Source organism: Anoplopoma fimbria, chromosome 19, assembly GCF_027596085.1.
Source record: "Anoplopoma fimbria isolate UVic2021 breed Golden Eagle Sablefish chromosome 19, Afim_UVic_2022, whole genome shotgun sequence".
NCBI classification, from domain to species: Eukaryota; Metazoa; Chordata; class Actinopteri; order Perciformes; family Anoplopomatidae; genus Anoplopoma; species Anoplopoma fimbria.
The window spans coordinates 13,470,359-13,495,174 of NC_072467.1; the positions used below are offsets into that span (position 1 = coordinate 13,470,359).

At 39.6% G+C, this 24,816-nt stretch overlaps 1 protein-coding gene across 2 annotated transcripts in view; it reads right to left on the bottom strand.

The window, feature by feature from the left end:
• Nucleotides 1–1,418: 1,418 nt before the first annotated feature.
• The window catches only part of LOC129108388 (synaptotagmin-9-like), a 41,556-nt gene continuing 18,158 nt past the window's right edge, over nt 1,419–24,816 (bottom strand). The window contains exons 5-9 of one of the 2 annotated variants that reach the window (XM_054620180.1): nt 10,156–10,276; nt 9,805–9,976; nt 8,423–8,552; nt 3,990–3,996; nt 1,419–1,480 (exon numbers count right to left, since the gene is read on the bottom strand). In XM_054620180.1, the coding sequence (XP_054476155.1) occupies nt 1,419–1,480; nt 3,990–3,996; nt 8,423–8,552; nt 9,805–9,976; nt 10,156–10,276 (492 nt within the window). Of the gene's footprint in view, nt 1,497–3,989; nt 3,997–8,422; nt 8,553–9,804; nt 9,977–10,155; nt 10,277–24,816 lie in introns of both variants that reach the window. The other variant, XM_054620179.1, reaches the window with a different exon arrangement.

Genomic DNA, 24,816 nt, shown 5'->3' on the forward strand with positions numbered 1-24,816 from the left:
ATGCCATTTCTTGTCACTACTCTTAATTATAGACAATAATTTGAAACAATTATCTGATAAAACATACAATTGATTAAAAAAATCTCCACAGTAATATCCCATTTCAGTGTATAGGTACTACCTCCTGATTGGGCGGTGGCCCATTCCAGTAACCTTAACCATTACAGTATCATCGTAGTCATCAAATATAATGCTCAAGTCGTAAAACAACAGAATTATCCTTTAACTCTGAACCCAAAAATATCACTGTCTACATTTACATACAAACTAATATTCCACCTTGATAGGGGTCATGTGAACAGCATACTCCGTTTGGAAATTCTGAATTAGGTCTTTTTCCCAATGTTTGCTTTTCCAATTCTGAAATGTGGGATATGCAGGGGTTTTAGGAACATTCTGTGGAAACGTATACAGCACATATGTTCCCTGTGTCATTCCATTTTATTACACAAAACTTAATTTCTGAACTTATTTGTTTGGTTTTCTTTGTATGTATGGATTACTTGGGTTGTTACTGACATCTGGTGAACATTTCATGTCAATAGCACCTTTAGAAATATATTTACTGAGAAAAATGGTGACGTGTTCAATACTTATTTTACCCGCTGTATATTCAGTATTTTGTGCATGTAAACCGTCACTGAGAATTAGCAGAAGTTGTCCTTTAGCCAGAAGAAGTTTCCACTTTCACCAACAGCTGTATTTGCTTAATTTTGACCACACCCTGTTAACAAAGTATGACAATTTTAACATGCAGTAAATAAAAAACCCTTTATGTTCCCTCTGTCCGCCGCTTTACACATTCTTGGAGCAAATCCTCTTCATTTACATCTTTGCAAGAACTGTTCTGTGAGAAAGTTGCTGATAAAGGTAAAACTAAGGCTTCCGCTCAGTAAATCTCCTTTGTTCATGCCTGCATGAAACTTTGACGTTCTGAACAAGAATGCCCTGTCCATCATTTCTAACTCTTACTGCATCTATGAAAGCTCATCACTCACACCAATCACAATCACGGCCTAGAAATGAATGATTTTTGGTCCACAAAACTGCAATTTGTTACAAAAGCTCGACCTGTTCGATAATCTCAATCTGTTGATGCCGTCAGCCACAACTCAAATGACAAATGAAAGCACTGTAGTAGTTCAGTTGGAATGTAGTTAAAGTGATATTTTTGGTTGTGAATACACAAGAGGAAAGATAGAAGTGGGGGCTAGCTTTTGCAGCGGTCTTAGCTCACTAAAGCCTTGTTCAATCTAATGACACACCAGCTTGATTAATGGCTTTTAGCTGATGCTTCTACTGTAGTCACTTGTTAGTCACACTATATTTTCTAACATTTAAGAAGGACTATCTGCAGGTTCATCATCTATCGTTCTACCACCCTGAGGCTGTGTGTGTGTGTGTGTGTGTGTGTGCGGTCATGGCGATGGTGGTGTCTTCAGGGAGTTGGTGGATCCTCCTTGGCTTCCACTCCCCGTCGCTCCCTGTCCGACCCACTGGAACAAGACAAAGTAAAGAAAGAGTGATGGAGAGAAAGAAGATCGGGTTAGATGCAAACAGAAGCCAAACAAAACTAAAGGTTTCATTTTGAATCTTAGTTGTATTTCCATCATGTATGTAACTTATTATCCTGTGAGAGACAGTCTCTTCAGTTATTGGATCGAAAGACGCATTCCTCGTAGAGGAAAATCGCATGCCGTTAACCAGGGAACCATCTATGTCAAGTTCTGTGTCAGGCCAGCAAGAACCTTGGGAACTGTCACTGCATCATTCACCGAGAGCATTTGGTGACCGAAAAGCCGAAATAACCACAATGTGACACCAGTGCTGGAAATTGTCAATTATATTTGCACATGGGCATGTAATCGATGGCATTTCAAAGATGTCCTCCTTATAGTTGTATTTAAAAGCAGTAAAAATGCTTGAAGAAGAGGAGCCAATGTTGACCTCCATGATATCTATTGGATATAGATTTGCTCTTTTTAAGAGAGAAACAAACTGAAGCTCTTCAGAAAATGTCTGCAAAATGGAAATCTAATTACTTTTTGCCAAGTGTCCAATTGAAGCAGACGAAGGTCACTAAGTGAGCAAATAGCAAATAGAGTAGCTAAATGCAAGAGTAAAATGATATCCAAGTAATTAAATTATGTTCTGTCACCGCATTAATTTTTTTTGTTGTGTGTGTGTGTGTGTGTGTGTGTGTGTGTGTGTGTGTGTGTGTGTGTGTGTGTGTGTGTGTGTGTGTGTGTGTGTGTGTGTGTGTGTGCAGCTGCAAGGGTATGGGTAATATGACATGGCTGTTTAAAACTTTTTCCTTCCACAATGTCCACACAGGCTGCGTAGTGAAAGCGACAACTGATGAAAATACACTTAAAGCTTGTGAAAATTATTTAATTCATATGCAAAGAAATACTATGAATGTGTTCAGTAAATTCAATGAAAAGATTTGTTTGAGTACAAGTGAAAGTTTTGCCCTGATATATCAAATTAGGCATCAAAATATGAGAATTCATCATCTGGGGACACAAAGTGGGTCAAGGGGGCATTTTGACATGGAGGTGTTGGACAAAAAAGTTAGGGGGTCACGAAAAATCAATCTCAAAAAATATACTCTGGACCGAAGGGCTGGACAAGCAATTAAAGCAATCTGATTGGTTCACACCTGTTCTATAATAACCCATAGACTGTATAAAAGAAGTGGTCACAGAGACTCATCCATTGGTTTGTTGACTGCCCCTATGAAGCCTTGAGTTCGGCGATTTCGCCGTGACCATCTTGGACTACGGCTGTCCCGATGTTGTGTTTTTTTGCAGCCAATGAATGGATGTCACCATATTTGGAATGCGAGGAGTGACGGAGAGATGCCGTTTACAGCTCTGGTAGCAGCACTGACCTGTCAATCACATTAAGCCCGCCCTACAGCATACTCTGCTTTATGGTCTAATTTACTCTAAATGGACCATAATTTACTAAATTAACATTATGCTGTATTGAAGAAGACTTGAAACTAGAGATTGAGACCATAAACTCATGTTCATGTTTTTTTTACTGAGGGAATAAATCAAGGTAGAAGTAGGATCCTTTTCTCATAGACTTCTATACGACCAGACTTCTTTTTGCAACCAGAGGAGTCGCCCCCTGCTGGTCAGCTGGTGACGTCTGAGCACTTCCAGTATAACTCTGCATCTAAGAAAAAAAGACTGATGAGTTCTTCTGGTTGCTTAGCGACACAACATCACCAAGGGATCACTTCCACCGACAATCAACTGGTTACAGATACAAAGTAGCAAAGTCAGCTGCTAAAACCTGCAAATAAATGGAAACATTGAAGGTTAACCTCTATGAAGGACAATTAATCCAGGAGATGAATCCACCTGTTAAACGACATGCAGCGTTATATGTAAGAAAGAGGTTCCACAATGTTGCCCACAATAGAGTGCTGCAGGAATAATGTATTTTTGTTGCTTACCACAGGCATTAGCATCGCACTGTTCCCTCAACAAAAAGTAATTGGGATCTTTCCATTGGATTTTTGGATTATTACAAAAAAATAAGGTCAAGTTTCTGATAGCTACCAAAATTGCTAAGTGCACGCTAATTGTCGTTAATGTGGCCATAAATTCACACAGTTTATTCAAAATACGTATTTGTGTCATTGAGTCCTGTTTCATAACTGCTCCTTTTATTTTCGTGGAGCAGTTAACAGAGAAGTTTAGCTGATAAGATAAGACGTTGTCAAAAGTTGAACAAAGTTGTGCGAAAAAAAATCTACTACACTGATTCTGCTGTGAAATGTCTGGTGCATCCAGCCAGTTTAAATGTCAGAAATGCTGCAAAATTCATCTCTAAATTCTATCTATTCTATCAAAATAATACCTTAACTTTTCTCTCAGAGTTGGTAGATGACTTTCAACTGATCAGAATTCAACCTGCCTTGAAGCAGGTAGAGGGAGCAGGTTTCCATGACGATATGTTTCAGCCCAAGCCACTGTGAGACTGAAAAACCGGGGAGATATAAGCTCACCGATGGCTTGCAAACACATTAACCACGCTTCACAAGAGCGCCCCCTGCAGTGCGCCTCTTTCTCCTTTGCTTTCCGCTCAATAGCATCAGAACTGGCTCAAAGCGGCTCTGGGGAATTCAAGAGCATCTTCTTCTTGTTGGTCTCGGCCTTGTGTGTGTGTGTGTGTGTGTGTGTGTGTGTGTGTGTGTGTGTGTGTGTGTGTGTGTGTGTGTGTGTGTGTTGTGTGTGTGTGTGTGTGTGTTTTACAGTCCTGGCTGAAGAGATCGAGTCGGTGAATTATGAATGCTCTCAGACTGTGGTCAGAGGGCCGGTGAGTCTAACTCCAACAATTCAGGAAAGCCTTTACAGCATGAAGTGGATAAGAAAAAACTGAGTGTGCAAGTGTGTGTCAGAAAGACAGTGTGTGTGTGTGTGTGTGTGTGTGTGTGTGTGTGTGTGTGTGTGTGTGTGTGTGTGTGTGTGTGTGTGTGTGTGTGTGTGTGTGTGTGTGTGCTAGACACAGATGTTGCATGTTGAAATAATCTATTAGTTTTTATGTGTGGAAACTTGTTATGTAATACTTGTGCTTCTGCGTGTTTGTGTGTGTTTATATGTGTGTGTGTGTGTGTGTGTGTGTGTGTGTGTGTGTGTGTGTGTGTGTGTGTGTGTGTGTGTGTGTGATGTAACCGGTGGGCCTGGTTCCCTCGGGACTTCCGTGTGGATCTTTTAAAGAAACACAAATAAGCCATTAGTCTGGATCTCAAGTCCTGCTGCTGTAGTCCAGTGCTGCTGCTAATGGCCTCAGATAAGCCGCGGCTACTGGAGAGTGTCTGACAAAAACTGTTTGTGTGTGTGTGTGTGTGTGTGTGTGTGTGTGTGTGTGTGTGTGTGTGTGTGTGTGTGTGTGTGTGTGTGTGTGTGTGTGTTTTTTAGTGCTACGCAAGTGGCCCAAGAGACAGCATGAGAGCTCTTCTAGCTTCACCGTCGTCAGCGATATCAGGGTCACTGACCTCCGACAAACTGCAACTCCTCCGGTAGACACAGTGTGACAGTTAACACTTCATTTACTTCTGCAGCTTAAAGCAGAACCCCATAACACATGCCAGGGGCAAATTCACAAGGAATGGATCGCGGCCGATGGTTGCAGTGTGAATCGCGTATCATTTGCAACCTGCTGTTTTCCCCGTCTTAAAGTCCGATTCACAAAAGATGTTGTGCGAATGATATAACTGTTTTTTTGCGTCCGATTGTAACTAGTATTTTGTTTTGTTTTTTTACTTTAAATATCTACAGAGAACAAGTGAGCACATTTAAATCTCTTTTTTCTCATGTATTTTTAAAATGTCTTCACTTTACCTCCTACACCGAGATGCTATTTGATTGGCAGCGCAGTTAGAAGTGCATTTCACCGTTTAGAGGTACTTTAAGAGTTGAACATTTTCTGTTTTGTCCTATTGTGCAGGTTTAGCAACAACAAACGCCCCGCAAACCCTTTGTGTATCACCCCTAAGTGGTTGATCGGGAAGAATCCTGGTACCAGGATGCGACTTAACAAGATAGCCATGTGGACTTGTATTGGAAAAACATATCTTAGCCGCCTGCACAACCACTTACTGAAACACAACTAAATCCAATTAAATTTTGGGTTTCCTGTTGCTCCTCAAACTCACACACATACACACAAGTGAAGTGAAATGTGTGGAAGAAATATTCTGAAAGGAGATTCGAACTGCCCTAAAACAGTTCCCTTGGTGTCGTTGAAATACTTTATAATCCATAAAAATGAAAAAGATGCAAAGCAGCTAAAGACACACATAAACCTGCTCACCTATCGGTCAGAAAAGTAAAAGCAACAGTTAAGACCAACTTTCATCTTCCAACTTTTGCTTGTTATTTTTGCAGAGGAGTGATTTGTGTTTTGAAGTTCATATTTCACATTGCCCTTGAGTGTCATCATGCATGACAGCATGAAGCCCTGAAGAGAGATAGCTGGTGTTGAAACGTCCTCATATCCATCATTGTCTTTACAAGTTTTTGTTTTCTACCCAGAAAAGTCATGGTGTGTCTTTTGTTTAAAGGTTCTCTATACGGAGCATTAATATAGCAGCAAGTCTATGAGAACATGACTCTACTTCTCATTCTATTTATTTCCTCTGTAAACATTGTAAACATGAGTTTATGGTCTCAATCGCTAGTTACAAGTATTTTTCAATACAGCATGATGTTCATTTAGTAGTATGCTTAAAGGCGGGTCAACCTTGTGATTGACAGGTCGCTACTCGTCACTCCTCCGCAATCCAGGTATGGTCACTTCAGTTTACTGGTTGCAAAATATGAAGATGGTGACGGCCGGAATACCCAGATGGCAACGTCCAAATGCTAAACTTTAGGCTTCAAAACCAACCATTGGTTCACAAACCATTGGGCGATGTCTCGACGACTTCGTCCACTTCTCTTATCTTATAAACAGTCTATGGTGTGTGGCCCACTGGCTAGCTAATCACCGCCGCTCTGCAATGCGCTCATACCAGCGGAAACAAAGGATTTCACATAGCCTGAGTTCAAATTTATCTTGTAAATAAATGCATCCATCTTTCTGAAGCATCAGTATCACTTGGGGAATGCAGCACGCATAGGTTAAGTAAATCATCTGAATGGCAAGGCAATCAAAATGGATACTCATTAGACATTAACTGGCCTGATTTTAGATGGAAATGTCATTAGGGTGGCTGCGGGAAAGTCAGACACGTTCATTAGAGATGGAATAATACTCCTCATAATGAGCATCATCAGACCTCCTCTGGTAGAAAATAATGATGTCTACAGAGGGTTTGTGTCAACAGTCCTCATGACAACCTACGTTAAACAGCTAACAAGCTAGCCAGTGTCTGTTACATTTACTAAGGATTATATATATACATTTACTAAGGATTATTAAAAACACATCTCTACGTTGAGCTGAAGACACGTATGAGTCGGCATTTACTGATGTGTTTCATGGCTGATGATAGGCCTCACATTTATCCCAACAGCAATCCATTTTAAAGTGTTTTATCTTCTCACTCCTCCAGCTGAACACAAATAGATTTAGCTTTGACAACTCCACATGAATTTACATGAATCAGTCCAGCATCTGTTTTAGTTTTTTTCATAATGAGTGTGGGCAGGAGATTCAGAAATAGAAACAGCTCCATGAATGTAGCCACCTGTGTGTGTGTGTGTGTGTGTGTGTGTGTGTGTGTGTGTGTGTGTGCGTGCGTGCGTGTGTGTGTGTGTGTGTGTGTGTGTGTGTGTGTGTGTGTGTGTGTGTGTGTGTAGTCTCTCTGTGTAAGATGAGTGCCTCTGTTGTGGCAATCCCAGTAAAAACAAGTCAAGTATACAGAGGGTTATGCAGTATTTCTGTTATGTAATTGTTTCATTTCTTTTTTCTCACTGAACCTAACAACAAATTGAACAACGTGGCAAAATGAAATACGAGAATCATTTATGAGTCTCTTTATTAGTATTTTTGATGTGATTTTTTTCTGTTTTAAATGAAGACTCTAACTTTTGTTCACACTTCAATAAAATCTTTTTTTTTTCACTTTTTATATTCCTACACAAGTATGTTTTACTTGAGTTTATTTTAGCTCTCTTAGCCTGTATCTGAAGGACCAGACAACTGATTACTTTTGTATGAAATCAAACCAATTGCACAGCTTACAATGGAGGCACTTCACCTCTAGATGATCTGAGTGTTTTTTATTCATCAGCAGTGAATGGTCATTCAATGAGAAAGTAATTCTGGTTTCATTTTAACTATCTACCAAATTTTAAGTCATGCCAGTCGATTTGGTCCACCACTTTTATCCTTATCTTTTGGGAAGTTTCTGTAACTCATGAAACCTTGCCATCTGCCTTTATTAACAATTTTTCCTCTTATTCAGCTGATTTTGGGACATGTGTGGGTGTCAGCCATTGGGCAGCGTTTGTGTTTCAACTTGATATTCAGGTTTCTGTTAAGATGAATTGTAATCGCTTTGACAATCAACATTTTTGTATATAGCGCTAACACCAGGTCAGTTTTTTTGGGGGCCCAATATTTTGTTGAATAAACAAATAACTAGCTAAACTTGTGACATCCCCATCAGTCTTAACTGTACTTTGTGTTAATTAGCAAATACTAGCATGCCGACATGCTAAACTAAGACATTGAACATATTAACACTAAACCTGCTAAACATCAGCATGTTAGCATTGTTATTGTGAGCATATTAGCATTAGCATTTAACTCAAAGCATCGGTGTTCCAGAGTACAGTCTCACACAGGTGTTAGCATGGCTGTAGACTCTTTGGATGATGCTTGGAGTGTTACTTCGCAACTTTATATTCAAATATTCAAGGGAGAGTATTTTACCAGTACACAGAGCAGCCCATACCTCTATGAGTGGGTGCCAGTGTGCAATGGGTTTCCGTGGGTATGACAGCATCTCGTTCCAGTGGTCTCGGCCCAGGCTCTCCGCCTCGTTGCCCACCCTGCACACCCCGATCACTTCATTATGTCCGACCCTGCAGGACAGAAAGAACATCACATGGAGACTCCAAAATGTTGCATTAGTAAATGTGCTGTGGATGAAACATATATACATAGGTCAAGGCGACAGGTTATTCAGGGCAGAAAAACTGTGAGTGATACTGATTAACTTAGAAATTTGTATTTCTGGATGAATGCATGACATAAAACATCCTCGGCTTCTGCTATAATTTTGCCTTTTTCTAAAATATAACCGTCTGATGCACAAGACATTAAAAACATTTTAATTCACAACATGGGTCATAAACCTGCTGCTAAATGTTTCTTTGAAATAGATTTTCATCAAAATAATGTCATCACCCGGGAATTTTAGAAATAATTAAACAGAATTGATTATAAGTCATAATATCAAATGTCCTGTTGTGCTCTGTAGAGTGAAAAAAAATGATTCACACAAATCTATCTGAAACTTACAGACATGGGTCAAAAACCTGAAGAATGAAAGTCAACGGTATAATTTTTTTTTTCTAAAAAGAGACTAAACATAATCACTACTGTGGTCAAATGTATTGTTTTTGCAGCAATTCTGAATATACCAAAAAACAATAATACTTAGGATGGTTCATTTATGAGTACATTAGTGAATACATTTATTTAGTTTGGCGTCCCCATGTTTGAAAAATAAAAACACACTTGGATGCCACTATGGTTGATAAAACATGATAAAGTGCCCTCAAGGTTGCCCTTCCAATGAAGAAAACACAATGCAGAGCCTAAAAACAACCAACCAACCAAACAAACCAAAAAATGCTATGCAGTTCCATAAAAGCTGGCCCTTAGACCCCCACCAACCTGGTTGTCAATTTTCATTATCATAAAGACTGTTGTGAACAATACTGATAAAAAAATCCTCTAAACTTGTCAACTTCCAATTGTATGCCTTTTTGGTTTTCTCATCATGGACGACCATGACTATCATCATTATCCTTGCAAATAGGTCTGTTGCTCTGAGAGCACCAACTGCTGACCCTTTGAACACTGCATTGAACTACAATGACTAAAACTGTTCTTCAGAAGACTTCAGCTGTCCCAACAAACCAAAACCAAAAAAAACAACCAATCACTAACCTACCAAAAACTAGGCAACCAACCAAAAGAACGCAATGCAGTGCCATAAAGGCATGCATTTTAATTGAAACGTCATTTTTTGTCAATTATCCGTCCAGAGTGTGTTTCCAAAGAAAATGTCCACCTAAAAAAGGCACTGTGCTTAGGTAACTTACTAACCGATCATAGTCCATGACAGCTATGAGCAGGCTGATCTGGTCGATATTCTCAGGAGGAACATCAAACACAATGGCCTCATTGTACACAGGGTTCAAAGTGTTACGCTTGGTTGACGTCTTCCTCTTCTTTAGCCTCCGGCCTTCACACATCAGGGACACTTTCACATACGGATCTGGAGAGAGGTAACACGTGGAGAGTTCAATGAGGGCGCCAAAATGTCTTTGCACGGAAAGTCATTAAACAAAGTACTACGTTGACTTACAGTAATAAAGCACTTTAATACCTTTTGTGTACATCTGACTACATCACCTCTCGGTCAGTGGAAACACTGCTTTGTAAGTCAGCGCTCACCTGAAGCTCCAGTGATGTCCATGGCTTTGAGATTTCTGGCTTTGATCATGGTGATGGTGAGCCTGCCAGCCGTGGGGAGATAGCACAATGAGAACATCAGCTCTCCTAGGTCCACATTGTCCTGTAAAGAAATAAAATACAGTCATATATTAATACTGTTTGTTCTCTCATTATCAATATTTTAAAAACAAGAAGTGAGTTCTTTTAATGGTATGGGATGATGTTTTTTTTGAGCTGCAGGGAATTTTATTGTTGCAGTATAGTTGGCCACTGGAATAGACTGAAACTCTCAGCAGCAAAGTGTATTGCATGGATGTGCTCTCATTCACATACATGTGAATTTATGCATGAGATACAAAGAAATAATGAACCCACACAGAAATAATTTGCTCCACAGCGCTACCACTGGTCAAAAAGAGGCATTAAACTAGGGCTGCATGTTATTGGGGGAAAAAACGATGTTGCAATATATATTTGATATTAAAGAATTCTAAATGAAATTTGTAAATTTTCAAGTTAAATGCATCAATTTTGTGCACTTTGAGGGCAAAGTTATATTTATAAAAATGTTCTCTAGTAAACAATTGAACAAACATATTGGTTGTATAGATATGAATGGTGATGACAGCAAAAAAGTCACACCCACAAAGCATGGTCAGCGAGAAGGGGTATGTATTGCCGACATTGCCAGAGTCCCAGCCATCCACGCAGGGAGAGAAGGCGAAGGGAGCACTACAGTCCACGGCTCCGGGTGAGGGATGCTGTAACGCTCACAGTCGGAACCCATAGACACCTTTAGCCCCCGGCATTTCCAAGCCAAACGGCATTTTTTTCACCACTATGGGGAAATGCACGTTTGGAGGATCCTCTTACAAACAAGAGACAGGACGGAACCCAGTGTAAAAATGTATATAGGGTTAATTTTAAACTTGGATTGGCCTGCCTAGACTGTAGTTAATTCATGAGGAACACTGGATCAGTCATGGAGAATTAAGTTTTCCTTTTGTGTTTGTGTTAATTTGCCGACATAGTACGTCCTCCCATGAGGCCATTGTGCATATGTATATCGCAGTGTTGATGCTGAACAATGCCTCGTGCAGACCTACATTAAGCTCATTAACTTTACATACAAGCTAAAAACAGATACTGGCTACACAGCTCATGAAAAATCAAGGGTTTTCCTGCCTTGTGAAAACCTCGGCTGATGCCAAACATAGACATTGTCACATATAGAATATAAGAAAACTACTTAGTGTATTGTAGCGTAGTGTTAAAAATTGGGTTTGTAATGTTAAGCTTGGGAAAAACAGCTTTGGGATAATCAATTAAATCAAAGTAGGTTAAGGTTTAATGAGGTTAAACGGTTGAGTCAAATCCCCAAACATCAATGGGTAGATTCAACAGAAGGCTCATTATAATATTACACAATGTTACACATGTGTTTGCACCTCAGATATGGATCATGCCTGTGACACCTCCGGTAGAAAAAAACCACATGGAATCTTTTTTAATCACATCTGCAACATGCCGCAACAGCATGAGCATGACTCATCATTAATCAGCATGTGTTTCTGTCACAGGAATATCATGGTGATATTTCAGTGATATGCAAGTTGGTCTTTAAATCAGTATTTGGTTAAAGTTGCAGAGTCGGCCATCAGGTTAAAATTACTCCTGTCTTCCTGTGAGAATATCCCTGCTTTCACAACTTACCCACAGTCATGCACATGCCAAGCTCTTTTCCCAATTAACACATCTGAAAATAACGTGTGATGGTGTTAGATGGGTTGGTGCGTTCATTAGACACAGACCCAAACAAGGTTTCTTACAGGGGAAGTTTTTTACACTTTCTCCCACACATTGGGCTGAAACAGAACTCCCTGTTACATAATCATAAATAAGAAGTGTAAAGAGCAAAAATGTTACTACATTTTTTGAAGGGACACTATTATGTTCCCAGTGTTCTATATTCCCCGTTTTTTTTTCGAGGCACATAATGGGAACATGCCAAAGGGTCCTATGTTCCCCAGTTCTACATGTTCTCTCCCTGGGTTCTGTGTTCCCCAAACCCTTTCTATTTCCCAACTCGTCACATACAAATGCTTGGTCAGGACCCTTTGGCTTCACTTTTAGACACACTGGGTACCCCTTAGAACATCAAACCCTGGGAACATAGGACCCCTAGAAACATAGACCTTTTGAAATATAGGACCCTGGGAAAATAGGACCATTGGAGCATGAGACCCTTAGAACATAGGACCGAAGGAACATAAAAACTTGGCAATATAGGAGCCTCGGAAAATAGGACCATGGTAACATAGGACACAATGAACATATAATCTTGGAATTATAGGACCCTGGAAACATGAGACCTTGGAAATATAGGACATTTGGAACAGAAATCTAAGAACATCAGACCCGGGGACCCTGGCAATATAGGACCCTAGGAACATAGGCCTTTTGAAATATAGGACCCTGGGAACATAGGCCTTTTGAAATATAGGACCCTGGGAACATAGGAATAGTTACGGGAAACATAGGACCTTGGAAATATAGGACCCTAGGGCTATAGGACCCTGGGAACATAGGACCCTGGAAAAATAAGACCCTAGGAACATAGGACCCTTGAACAATAGGACCCTGGGAACATATGATCCTGGAAACATAGGACCCTAGGAACATAGGACCTTAGGAACATATGAGTTTAGAAATATAGGACCCCGGGAACATAGACCCTGGGAATGTAGGACCCTGTAACATAATACCTGTGAACATAGGACTTTGTAAATATAATACTCCCAATTTTGGCAACGCAATCACAGCAAATGATTTGAAAGGACTTACTATTACTATTCTACTATTATAACAAAAAATCAGCTGCTTTATATTTCAAGGGGCACAGTTGCCAAGCAGGTTAACTCAACGATGGGTCTAAAAGCATTCTGTCCAATCAATGATGAATACACAGGATGTTGGTGATTTTGTACTGTCTCTGTCAAAAGCCACCAATTAGATAGAAAGCCTAGTTAAAGGTCACTGCTCCTTAAACTGTAAAATCATTGTATGCCTGTGACATCAATATTTGCTCTTTCTGATGCTGATTAAGATTAATTGGAGTCAGTTCATATGGGCAGCCAGACACACACACACACACACACACACACACACACACACACACACACACACACACACACACACACACACACACACACACACACACACACACACACACACACATTAGGATGCTACTGCTCTGGGTCTTCTGCTGAAAATCCAATTGAACAAAATGAGTTGATTCATCACGGATGTCAGCCTCTACACGCCTGCAAGCATTGAAAAACACATGTCCTCACACATATGCACACACATACACACACACACACACACACACACACACGGAGAATCAGAGTTGTCCAGGATCTGTGACATTCTGGCAGTTTGATGTGTTTGATATGTTGCTGAGGCAGAATCCACCTCTGACACTGCATCATCATTGATACTTTACAGCTTGTGCCGTCTCCAAGGTGAAACACACGTATGACGCACAGGAATTCACACACTCACCGACAAAATGCAAACAAACAGGCACCCCCACAAACCGGCAGCAAGCCCTTCAGCCCTTCACTAGATAATGTGATATCCTCCTCCCATCACGCACGCTCATGCAGCTTAAGTTTTCAGACTGTACAGTGCTTTTCGCTTTCGCTACTCCTCTGAGCACTCAAATCAAGCCTGCGGTCAGGATTATGGTCACTTGTGCTGGGCCAATGAAATTAGAAAGGTGCTCGAGAGCGCTCCAATAAAGCACAGAGAGAGTGTGGACAGTCCATCTTCTCCAATTATAATACTAGCACCTTCTCTCCCTCAGGAGCAGCAAGGCTTTCTCTACAAGCCTCTCTCTTGCTGTGTCTTTAATGATCACAGGCTCAGTCTAACTCGATCTTTCTTTGCTCTTTCTCAATCTTTTTTCCTCTTCCTCCTATTTTGTAGCTCCCTCTGTGTGTGTGTGTGTGTGTGTGTGTGTGTGTGTGTGTGTGTGTGTGTGTGTGTGTGTGTGTGTGTGTGTGTGTGTGTGTGTGTGTGTGTGTGTGTGTGTGTGTGTGTGTGTGTGTGTGTGTATGCCTGTGCAGGGCAGGCTTATTGTATTTTTAAAGGCACATTGAGTACAAATTGCTTGTTGAAATTTGCAAACAAAACTGCCTTATAACTTTTTTTTTCTCCCATTATATAACAATGGTGTCATGTTAAACTGCCTCAAATAGTATTCCATAACACTGGAATGGTTTACATTGGTCTTACAGCATGGAACATAACAGAGTTAAAATTTTGGAGCTAAATTATCCAGATTTAGCTAGGACCAACTTTCTTCATGATTTAACCACAGTTTCACATGAGTGAAAGGTCATTCTAACTGTACTTTACTCCTTTGAGGTTCCTCCAAAACAATTCTGTCACTTACTGAAAGGGGTCTCCATGGAATTGTAGTCTTTTTGGGGGGAAATGAGAAAATACTAACTAACAGGGCGGAAAATGTCTTCAGGGGCCACACAGTAAATTATGAAAATTATAAATTTCTAAATTGTTACACCTATAGTTCTTGTCGTAGTTTGTTGTTATGTGATGAAGGAGACCATAATCTATAATTTGAGACATTTGTTATTAATATGCCCTGTGATAGTCTGGCGACCTGTCCACATGAATGTGTCAATATTTTGAACATTTAATGGAAATATGAGGAAGGACCCGATCATGCAAGAGGCTTATTAAAAAAAACAATACTCCAATTCCCATAATGCAATTCAGTAGCATCTTTCATTCGTCCCTTTACTTGGTAAATGCCCACATCCTTTGAACTCTGTTTTTAAAGATATGGGTGATTACGTACCAGTTTGGAACGTAGTGTTATTTTTTTCAGTTAGAAAGCTCCCTTCAGACAGTACGTATTATATTCAAATGCTTTAGCAGTTTACATACCAAAATAGAAATGCACATAATGCGACTGAATTGTAGTCAGTTTGCTCGATCTCGATTAAATAACTTGTGTGAACTAATTACTAATTGGTGCTCTTGGTTTAATATAGAATTGACATGAGACACCATCAGTTGTTGAAAAAACGTTATAGTAGCTGTATAGGTTACCTTGCCTTTCTTATTGTGTTCCCATTTTCAAATTCCTGCATTCCTACAGCATAAAAACAGCAATTATTCATTCTGTGTAAACCTTGGTGGCCTACAGTAACACAATGCAACTGCAAGGCACATGAATGTGTAGCGGTATATCATCACCTTTTTATTCTACACAGCGGAATACATGATAATATTTGGATTTAAATCCCCAATAACGGTTGCTTTCCTGATTCTCAGTAAGTGTATTTAGCTCTAACTCAGACTGATTGGCAGTAGTAGTCATGTCTACTCAGTAACCTCCCTGTTCCTAGTGTTGAGAATAATTCTTCTGCTGCCACATCTGTCACTGAAACTGTGCAATATGTTATTCTTAGCCTAGTTTATGCACTTTTGATTCTAATGTTCTCACCACAGGGACTGTATCCATGGCAAACTAGTTCCAGGCTTGTGTTGTTTCATTGCATGTACTCTTAGCTTTTCCTTATTGTAAGTTAGCTGAATTATATATAGTTTTATTGCCTTTTTTTTGGTTCATTTGATAAAAAAGGAAATAGTTTTTGAGCTAGGGCTCAGTGTATGAAATGTAAAAAGAAGGGATATCCTTGTATGAATTTTTTTTATATTTTACTGAATTTTAATGTTGGCAAGAACTTAATACAATGCTTCTTTTCATTACTAAATATTCTCCCAAACCACAGGCTCATGTACAAATATGGCTGGATCTGTGGTCTAAATAAAACTTTAAATAATAATTGTTCCCCAATATTCTTTTTCCACTTAAATTATGGCGTCTGCATAACAAAAGGGCTGAAAGGAGTTGAATGCTAAAATGCATGGCATGAGAGTTTGTTCAGCTCACTTAAACATTGGAGATTCTCTTACACGAGGGCCAATCAACAGTACAATATACAGTATCTGCCTGGCTGAACATGGAGGAAGTAAATAAATCACTGCAGAGGCTGGACTTGAGCTGTATAAATGAATATAGCTTGGCAGAATCAGGTTACATATCCGTCATAACTCTCAGTAAAGAATAGAGAGACAGAACCACGCAGAACTGGTAGCTGATTTGTAGACGAGTACATGCAGTGTAAAAGCATGAGACTGAATATATTGCAACTTTCGAAGGATATTTAAAAGTCTACCTCACATGTTGGAAGTGACACTGTCTAATGAATAGGCATCAATTAAACTAGGCATCTATCGTTTTATACACTGTATATGGACATTTGTATTAATGTATCTAAGAAAAAAGTTCTAAAGAATAGGCTCTCTGATCCAGGACTTAACATTTCATTAAATCTGTACCACACTCATTCAGAAATGACAGTGTAATTTAGGGTGACCATATTCTCTAATGCACAAACCGAAACCCTTCATGTGTTTTCATCAGGATGGGGGACAATGGGCCAATTTCACAGGAGACAATTAGACTTCTCATAGTAGGGAAGAGCCCAGCTGTAAATGATCAAATTAATTACGGCTGAGATCCGTTTAGCTGCTTTGATTCCATTGTCCTGGTATTGTGCATGCTGCGTGGCGTCACTCTCACTGGGCCACTTGAATATTTCATTGCTTCTAGCACACCCACCGCAAACATCAACACCATGGACAACACATCAGCAGGCAAAAAAAAGATTTTTCGTTTTCCAAAATCCACCAAAACACACAGGGGCCACTGTGACATGTCCAGAGAGGTAACTTTAGACTCGGGTTGGATGAGGAAGTCTCCGCTCTGCTGGACCACAATTTGTGTCAAACTGTATGCCGACACTGTAAAACTGAAGTTGGGTTTATCTGTGGAGACACTTCGAACATTTATTTCAGGACGGCATCACCAGAATGTGTGGATTAGTGGAACAAAACAGAAACTGACTGGAAGGTAAGTCCATTTTGCACAGCCTCAAACTGCAGATTCAGACCGAGCAAAAGTAACTAATGCTACAGAGTATCGCTGCATATATGCGACCACGCCTGATGGTAGACAATACAGATTTAAAACATATAGTTAAAGTGCTTGAGCACCGCTACGACATAAGTTACAGCCAAGTTCATAAATTATCAATAGGTCAGAGTCCTATGATGGAGCTTTACAGAATCAGAAATACTTAATTTACTAATACTTAATTGTAATTTACATTCTGTCTTACTTAAATTTATTAATTGTTGAAAATATACCAGTATACTTGAGCGCCTTTTTATGATCAGTAAGCATCTTTTGAATTTTATCTTTTTTTTAATTATTATTGTATTCTTGGCAAGACAGTGAAAAACAAATGTTAAACAATTTCTTTAAGGGAAAAAGAAAAATGCCCAGAGTAATGCCAGAGGACGTAAGGGCAAAACCAACATGCTTATAGGAAACATTCATGATACACCAGCTTTAAAAAAAGATAATGCTGTAAGCTAACATCCTCTGTGCATGGTTGCCCCTGTAATAAGGAGCTTCCACTGACTCTTTTGACCGTAAGCATCTAGAGATTCATATTTCTCTCAGTCCCTGAGGGCACATGGGAGGACAAGTGCTTGTTATATGGTACCATCTGTCGTTGTTGGGAAATGGGAACCTCCTTTACCGAATTAACCAGACACACACACGGCATATGCCCATGCTGACCCATTTATCAAGGCCCGAATTACAGGCCAACGACACAGCAGTCAATAGTATTGACTGGCCCTGTAGGAGCTGCAGTTGACAGCGTCTCTGAGCTCTTCAATGTCTTTGTCTCCAAATAATCTACAGCTGAAGAGAAAATAGGCAGGGGCATGTAACAACATGATGTCCAATGCAAATTGAATCTATCCAGTGAACAAGCTGGGAATTCTCTTGACACTCAAAATCATTAAATACGCCACATCTGCACCAGTTGAGCAGGAAATGAGGGAACTCTCCATTGGCATTTATTCAATATATAAATGTTAACATCTCAGTAAACGATGCATTTAAGTGGTCGGCTGATTGACTGCACATTGAGCCAAATGGATTACTGGATGGTTGGTAATGAGGTAAGGACTGAGCAGTGAGTCTGGTGAGTTTGCTCTGGTGATGCTGCTTAATTTTTCCCTTTAAGTTCCAAGATATTAACAACCACTTAACACTCTAGAGACTCATAAAGGTAAGCTCTGTTCATTAGGGAAGAATTTTTTTTTTTTTTTAAAAGTGGTATACCCTGTAAAATAATGTTTACAATACACCTTAGCTGCTAAATTAGTGTAAAAGTAAATTGTTACACAAGACTTGGCGACATGAAATTAATCCGCATGTCTTTACTAAATGTCACTCAAGCCAAATCTGGCAAGAGATAGGGTGCCGGATGGCCCGCCTACCATTTTCTTGTTCACAATCAAATGAAATGATTCATAAAGGTAATGTTTTGTGTGCTTTGAATGTAAGTAAGTGTGCCTCAAAAAGCATTTGGTAAACAACAACTTTAGCTGCTAAGCTAACTACTAACACCAATCAAGCTAAGATAGTGCAAGTCAGTAATACTCCCCTTCTATTTTCTCTTTACATTGTTGTATACGCTGCTCTTGCCATTAGCAAGCTTCTTAGCCTGGTTGCTAATTGGATCATAAGTTTACACAGTTTAGTAAAAATATGTTTTTGTACCCTCAACTTATTTCTTAATTGTCTGCTAACCATTTCCTCTTTTTAGAGTGGTTTAAACTTGGTTAACGATGGATGGTACAACCAAGCAGCAACCTCTTTGGCTGAAAAATGACTCAGAAGTGCCGGAAAACTGCAGTTCATCAAATGGCCACTTGAGGCTGGCTCTAAAAGCAATTCAGTCCACATAGACCCCAATGTTAAAATTCCAACTTTACAGCAGAAATAAACAAAATACTTTTTTTGGTCTCTATTGGTTATATCTTTGTTCATGACAACTGTACATGGGATGAATGATTATATAACTCAATCGTATAAACTATATAAACGCTTAAAGGTATAGATAATTGAGGGTGTGGCCACTTTAAGTGGCAGGTGGGCGCCATCCAAGGTCGCTAGCCACGAGCTGTCTCCCTTTACTGTGTCATCCAGGCCCACCACAACAACCCCTTTGCAAATTTTTGGATTAGCCTGGACTTAGGCACTGCCAACATGACGACGGCTCTTCAGAAACCTTTAGGTGACATCCTGGAGACAAAGTCCATATCTTATACAGTATATGGGTACAACATTGCTAATAAGGTAGGATCGCTTCCTACATTTTGGACTTTCTGGTTCTTCGTTGGCTAAAAACACTTTCAAGACAGTTTGCTTTTAGTCAAGCTATTGGTAAGCTTGAAGTTCGAGTTTATTAAAACTCACAAAGAGGATTTGCCAATTTCAAAAGCACTAATCAACATGTCTGACTAAAAGTATAGAGTAAAAGGTCAGGCACTGCCGACATGTGTAAGTGCTCCAATGGTTGACACCTCCAAGTAGGAATAATTTATTTTTCTTTAAGCATTCAGCCCAGAAATATATGCACATTACAGTCCATAACATATGGCCAGGGACGGAGGCTCGCTCTGTGTCAGGAGCTATGATTAATGCACGCAGACTGGACCAGCGTAAGGTCCCTCCTTGTTATCCCAAGGGATGTAGCCTAGTTCTGCTGGGGACAGCGAGAGAGAAAGTGTAGAGACTTAATGTTTCTTTAGACCTCCCTTACTGATGCAAAACGCTGGGACATGACCCCAAACAGACACATGTGCAAACACAAATCAGATTAAAGCAACACAAACTGGAATAGTTCTGTCACATACGGTGAATGCCTTAGGCTGCATCCACACTACTACATTTCGTTTTTTTAAACGAAACGAAACCGACAAAAACAGAGATAGAGACCTGTTTTGACCAAATTTAATGACCCATAATCGAACTTTGATTTGTAAGTGTTCATTTTAAAGTGAATTTGATGTGTATTTTTGTTAATAAAGAGAGAAAGACCTGCAGCCTTGTAGCTCAGTTTGAAAAATAAAACTTGGGGGAGATTATAGAGGTATATCTTAAGTATGAAGCCCAGACTTTATCATTAAAGAGCAAGAGAATACCTTTTATTTGTATTTACTGTAACCAAGCAACCAATCACTTCCTGTTTGTACCAGCAGCCACATGTCCAGTGTACGTGAATACTCATGTGATAGTTGTTTTCAGGCGTTTTAGTATGGACGGAGATCGTGTTCATTTTAAAAGCCTGTTTCAAAACAGAAACATATTGCTTTGGATGTAGCCTTAGTCCGATATTGTAACCAAGTTAAAGTCAGTATCACTGTGAGTATACTTAAAGTATCATATTGCTCATTAATTTGGTGTATTTGGGCATGTTAAGGCACAGTCTGATTGTATTTGGTCTTCAGCATTCATTCTGAAATCAAGATGCCTGTAGAAGGAGTGTCTGTCGTTCTAGGAAACTTGATTTAGCTAGGGGTGGGTTTGGGAGGTGTTCCGCACTGAGAGAACCAAAAGCAAAAGAAACAACTTGGCCTTGTTCTTCACTGCAATATATAATTCTGCTCCTCTATCAAAACAGCACATGATAAGCACATGAAAACGTCGGTTTCTGTGGTTATTTTACAACAGTCTGATGCTGGCTGCACAGAAAGTAACTTTGTGGTTTGACATTGATGCCATCACTCCATTTAGAGAATGCACATGGAGCAGATACCTGCTGCCTTCAGATGGCTGTAAATAGAGTAAGAAATGCAAAAGAAAAATCAACATTATCATGGTGTACGTTACAGAAATTACCTTACCAATTTATTCTTCTGTTCATGCAGCATGATTACAACAGCATGTGCCATCTCAGGAATCCATTTCATCAGATTTGATCGCCAAAAGAAATAGTAGGAACTATTTACAGTGGGTACGGAAAGTATTCAGACCCCTTTAAATTTTTCACCCTTTGTTTCATTGCAGCCATTTGCTAAAATCGAAAAAGTTCATTTTTTTTCGCATTAATGTACACTCAGCAACCCATCTTGACAGAAAAAAAAACAGAAATGTAGAAATTTTTGCAAATTTATTAAAAAAGAAAAACTGAAATATCACATGGTCATAAGTATTCAGACCCTTTGCTCAGTATTGAGTAGAAGCACCCTTTTGAGCTAGTACAGCCATGAGTCTTCTTGGGAATGATGCAACAAGTTTCTCACACCTGGATTTGGGGATCCTCTGCCATTCTTCCTTGCAGATCCTCTCCAGTGCTGTCAGGTTGGATGGTGAACGTTGGTGGACAGCCATTTTCAGGTCTCTCCAGAGATGCTCAATTGGGTTTAGGTCAGGGCTCTGGCTGGGCCAGTCAAGAATGGTCACAGACTTGTTCCGAAGCCACTCCTTTGTTATTTTAGCTGTGTGCTTCGGGTCATTGTCTTGTTGGAAGGTGAACCTTCGGCCCAGTCTGAGGTCCTGAGCACTCTGGAGGAGGTTTTCTTCCAGGATATCGCTGTACTTGGCCGCATTCATCTTTCCTTCAATTGCAACCAGTCGTCCTGTCCCTGCAGCTGAAAAACACCCCCATAGCATGATGCTGCCACCACCATGTTTCACTGTTGGGATTGTATTGGGCAGGTGATGAGCAGTGCCTGGTTTTCTCCACACATACCGCTTAGAATTAACGCCAAAAAGTTCAATCTTGGTCTCATCAGACCAGAGAATCTTATTTCTCATAGTTTGGGAGTCCTCCATGTGTTTTTTGGCAAACTCTATGCGGGCTTTCATATGTCTTGCACTGAGGAGAGGCTTCCGTCGGGCCACTCTGCCATAAAGCCCCGACTGGTGGAGGGCTGCAGTGATAGTTGACTTTGTGGAACTTTCTCCCATCTCCCTACTGCATCTCTGGAGCTCAGCCACAGTGATCTTTGGGTTCTTCTTTACCTCTCTCACCAAGGCTCTTCTCCCACGATTGCTCAGTTTGGCTGGACGGCCAGGTCTAGGAAGAGTTCTGGTCATGTCCAGTTCCTAAGGAACTGCACTCAGTCCCATACTTCTTCCATTTAAGGATTATGGAGGCCACTGTGCTCTTAGGAACCTTGAGTGCTGCAGAAATTCTTTTGTAACCTTGGCCAGATCTGTGCCTTGCCACAATTCTGTCTCTGAGCTCCTTGGGCAGTTCCTTCGACCTCATGATTCTCATTTGTTCTGACATGCACTGTGAGCTGTAAGGTCTTATATAGACAGGTGTGTGCCTTTCCTAATCAAGTCCAATCAGTTTAATTAAACACAGCTGGACTCCAATGAAGGAGTAGAACCATCTCAAGGAGGATCAGAAGAAATGGACAGCATGTGAGTTAAATATGAGTGTCACAGCAAAGGGTCTGAATACTTATGACCATGTGATATTTCAGTTTTTCTTTTTTAATAAATTTGCAAAAATTTCTACATTTCTGTTTTTTTCTGTCAAGATGGGTTGCTGAGTGTACATTAATGCGAAAAAAAATGAACTTTTTCGATTTTAGCAAATGGCTGCAATGAAACAAAGAGTGAAAAATTTAAAGGGGTCTGAATACTTTCCGTACCCACTGTATTTTACTAACAATAGGTAGTATTGAGTTATTGATTATTCTAGATGTTTGCTTTATATTGATACTTTTGAAAGTGTTTTCTCTTGCTAGTTGTTTGTTTTGTGGAATTATTTTCTTGTTAAGTACATTAGGTATGTGCATTATTAGTATTTGGTTTGGTCTGTTTGTGAAGTAGATAACACACTGTGGGCACCTGAAGTTATATAATTAGGTAGGCAGGTATAGAACCTGCATGCACCTGGGTGAATCAATGCTTTTTATATATATATAATTTTTACATATTTTAGAAACATTTCAAAAGATAAAAAGGTGCCATTTTCAAAAAATTAATATATCTTGTAATACAGCACATGTTATTCTCTTTCTTTGGAAAACAAAAGTATACCAAAGTTAGTCAAAGTAAAAACATTATATCCGAGTTGGAAAAGTCCAGTAGTTTGGATTGCTTATTGCAGTCTGTGTTGGGTGAATGGAGGATTAATAAGGAATTATATTTAGAAGGTGGACGCCTCAGACTTGGACACAGTAGACAGGACAGCTATAGTTCACAAGTGGGATGCCTCAAAGGAGCTTCTGACCCATTTATACTGACCTTATTTAGCTGGAAGGTGTTAATCAATATTTGCAAACCAACAAGATTAGTGTGTTTGTGTGTGTTTGTGTGTGTTGGGAGCGTTATCACACAAGGGTCTTTGCATTTCTGTAGTTAGCGCTGCAATAACAAGTCAGAGCTGGTTGAGTGCTGACCCAGCTAACGATCATTTTCTGAAGCTTTGAACTTAATTATTCGTTGAGGAGCAGCTTTGTTGTCAGTGTAAAGTTCAAAGTCTCTCCCAAAAATCCGTCAGAGTAGTGGCCACACTGTAGACACTAGGCTTCCAGAAACGCTCTGTCTGATATATTGATTTCTAGTCCGTTGATACAAGTTTCATGGGTTTTCTTTGCAAAAGGCAAGTGATCTTAACTCCCGCAAATTATATATAATTGATATGCAAAAAGTTTTGTACATATGTAGAAATATTAAGACATGTTTTGCTTCAGAAGCAAATCTTTTGAAAAAAGTTGGTTTTAGTGTTAACAGAACAATGTCCAACAACTGCGGCTTTACTTTTATATTTTAAACATACAACTGATATACAATACAATACAGCTAATATACAATACATGTGACAATAGATGTAGAAGTAATATAGTAACCCTCCAGTAGTAGTAGGGACGACATATTTTGTAGGCCTATTTTATGTTGTAGAACAAAATGTTAAAATCTCAGCTTTTTTCAATTTTGGGCATCTAACAAAAAAAAACATTCAAATAACCCATGGACGCACGCAGCAAAATTAAGTTTGTACGGCAAGTCTCTGAGCTTTATGAGTATCTACAACCTATAACCTTTGAATTACCAACTAGAGCAGTGGTTCTCAAATGGGGGTACGTGTACCCCTGGGGGTACATGAAGGCACTCCAGGGGGAAGGTGAGATTTTTCAAAAATACTTTAAAAATAGTTATTTAATAAATATTCAATAAAATATAAGTGTAAGTTCATAAACTGAATTCAATGCAACAATGCAATCTTCAGTGTTGACAGTTTAATAAATCAGACACTGATGGCAGAGCGCTGTGTATTAAATATTTTTTTCAACCAAAAATGCTTTGCGCTGGTTAGGGGTACTTGGCTGAAAAAATATTTCACAGGAGGTACATCACTGAAAAAAGGTTGAGAACCACTGAACTAGAGAATCATATAGGAAACGTTTCAGAAAATCAGTTAAAAGAGAGGCTAGTATTGGCTGCTTGCAACACAACAACATTATCACTACACAACTAGGGCTAGATAAATCTTGCTCTTGTTTCCAACGGGAATGACAGCTCTGTTGCACTTTTCTGTGTTGGAGGTTTTCTGTTTCCAAGTTTCAAGTACATTTGCAGTATTTATGTAAATAGTTAAATAGCCTCAAAATGTAGCTGAACTTTGTATCCTCGGCCTTGACTCAGTTGGGCATTTGTTCCTTCAAAACATATTTTTATGT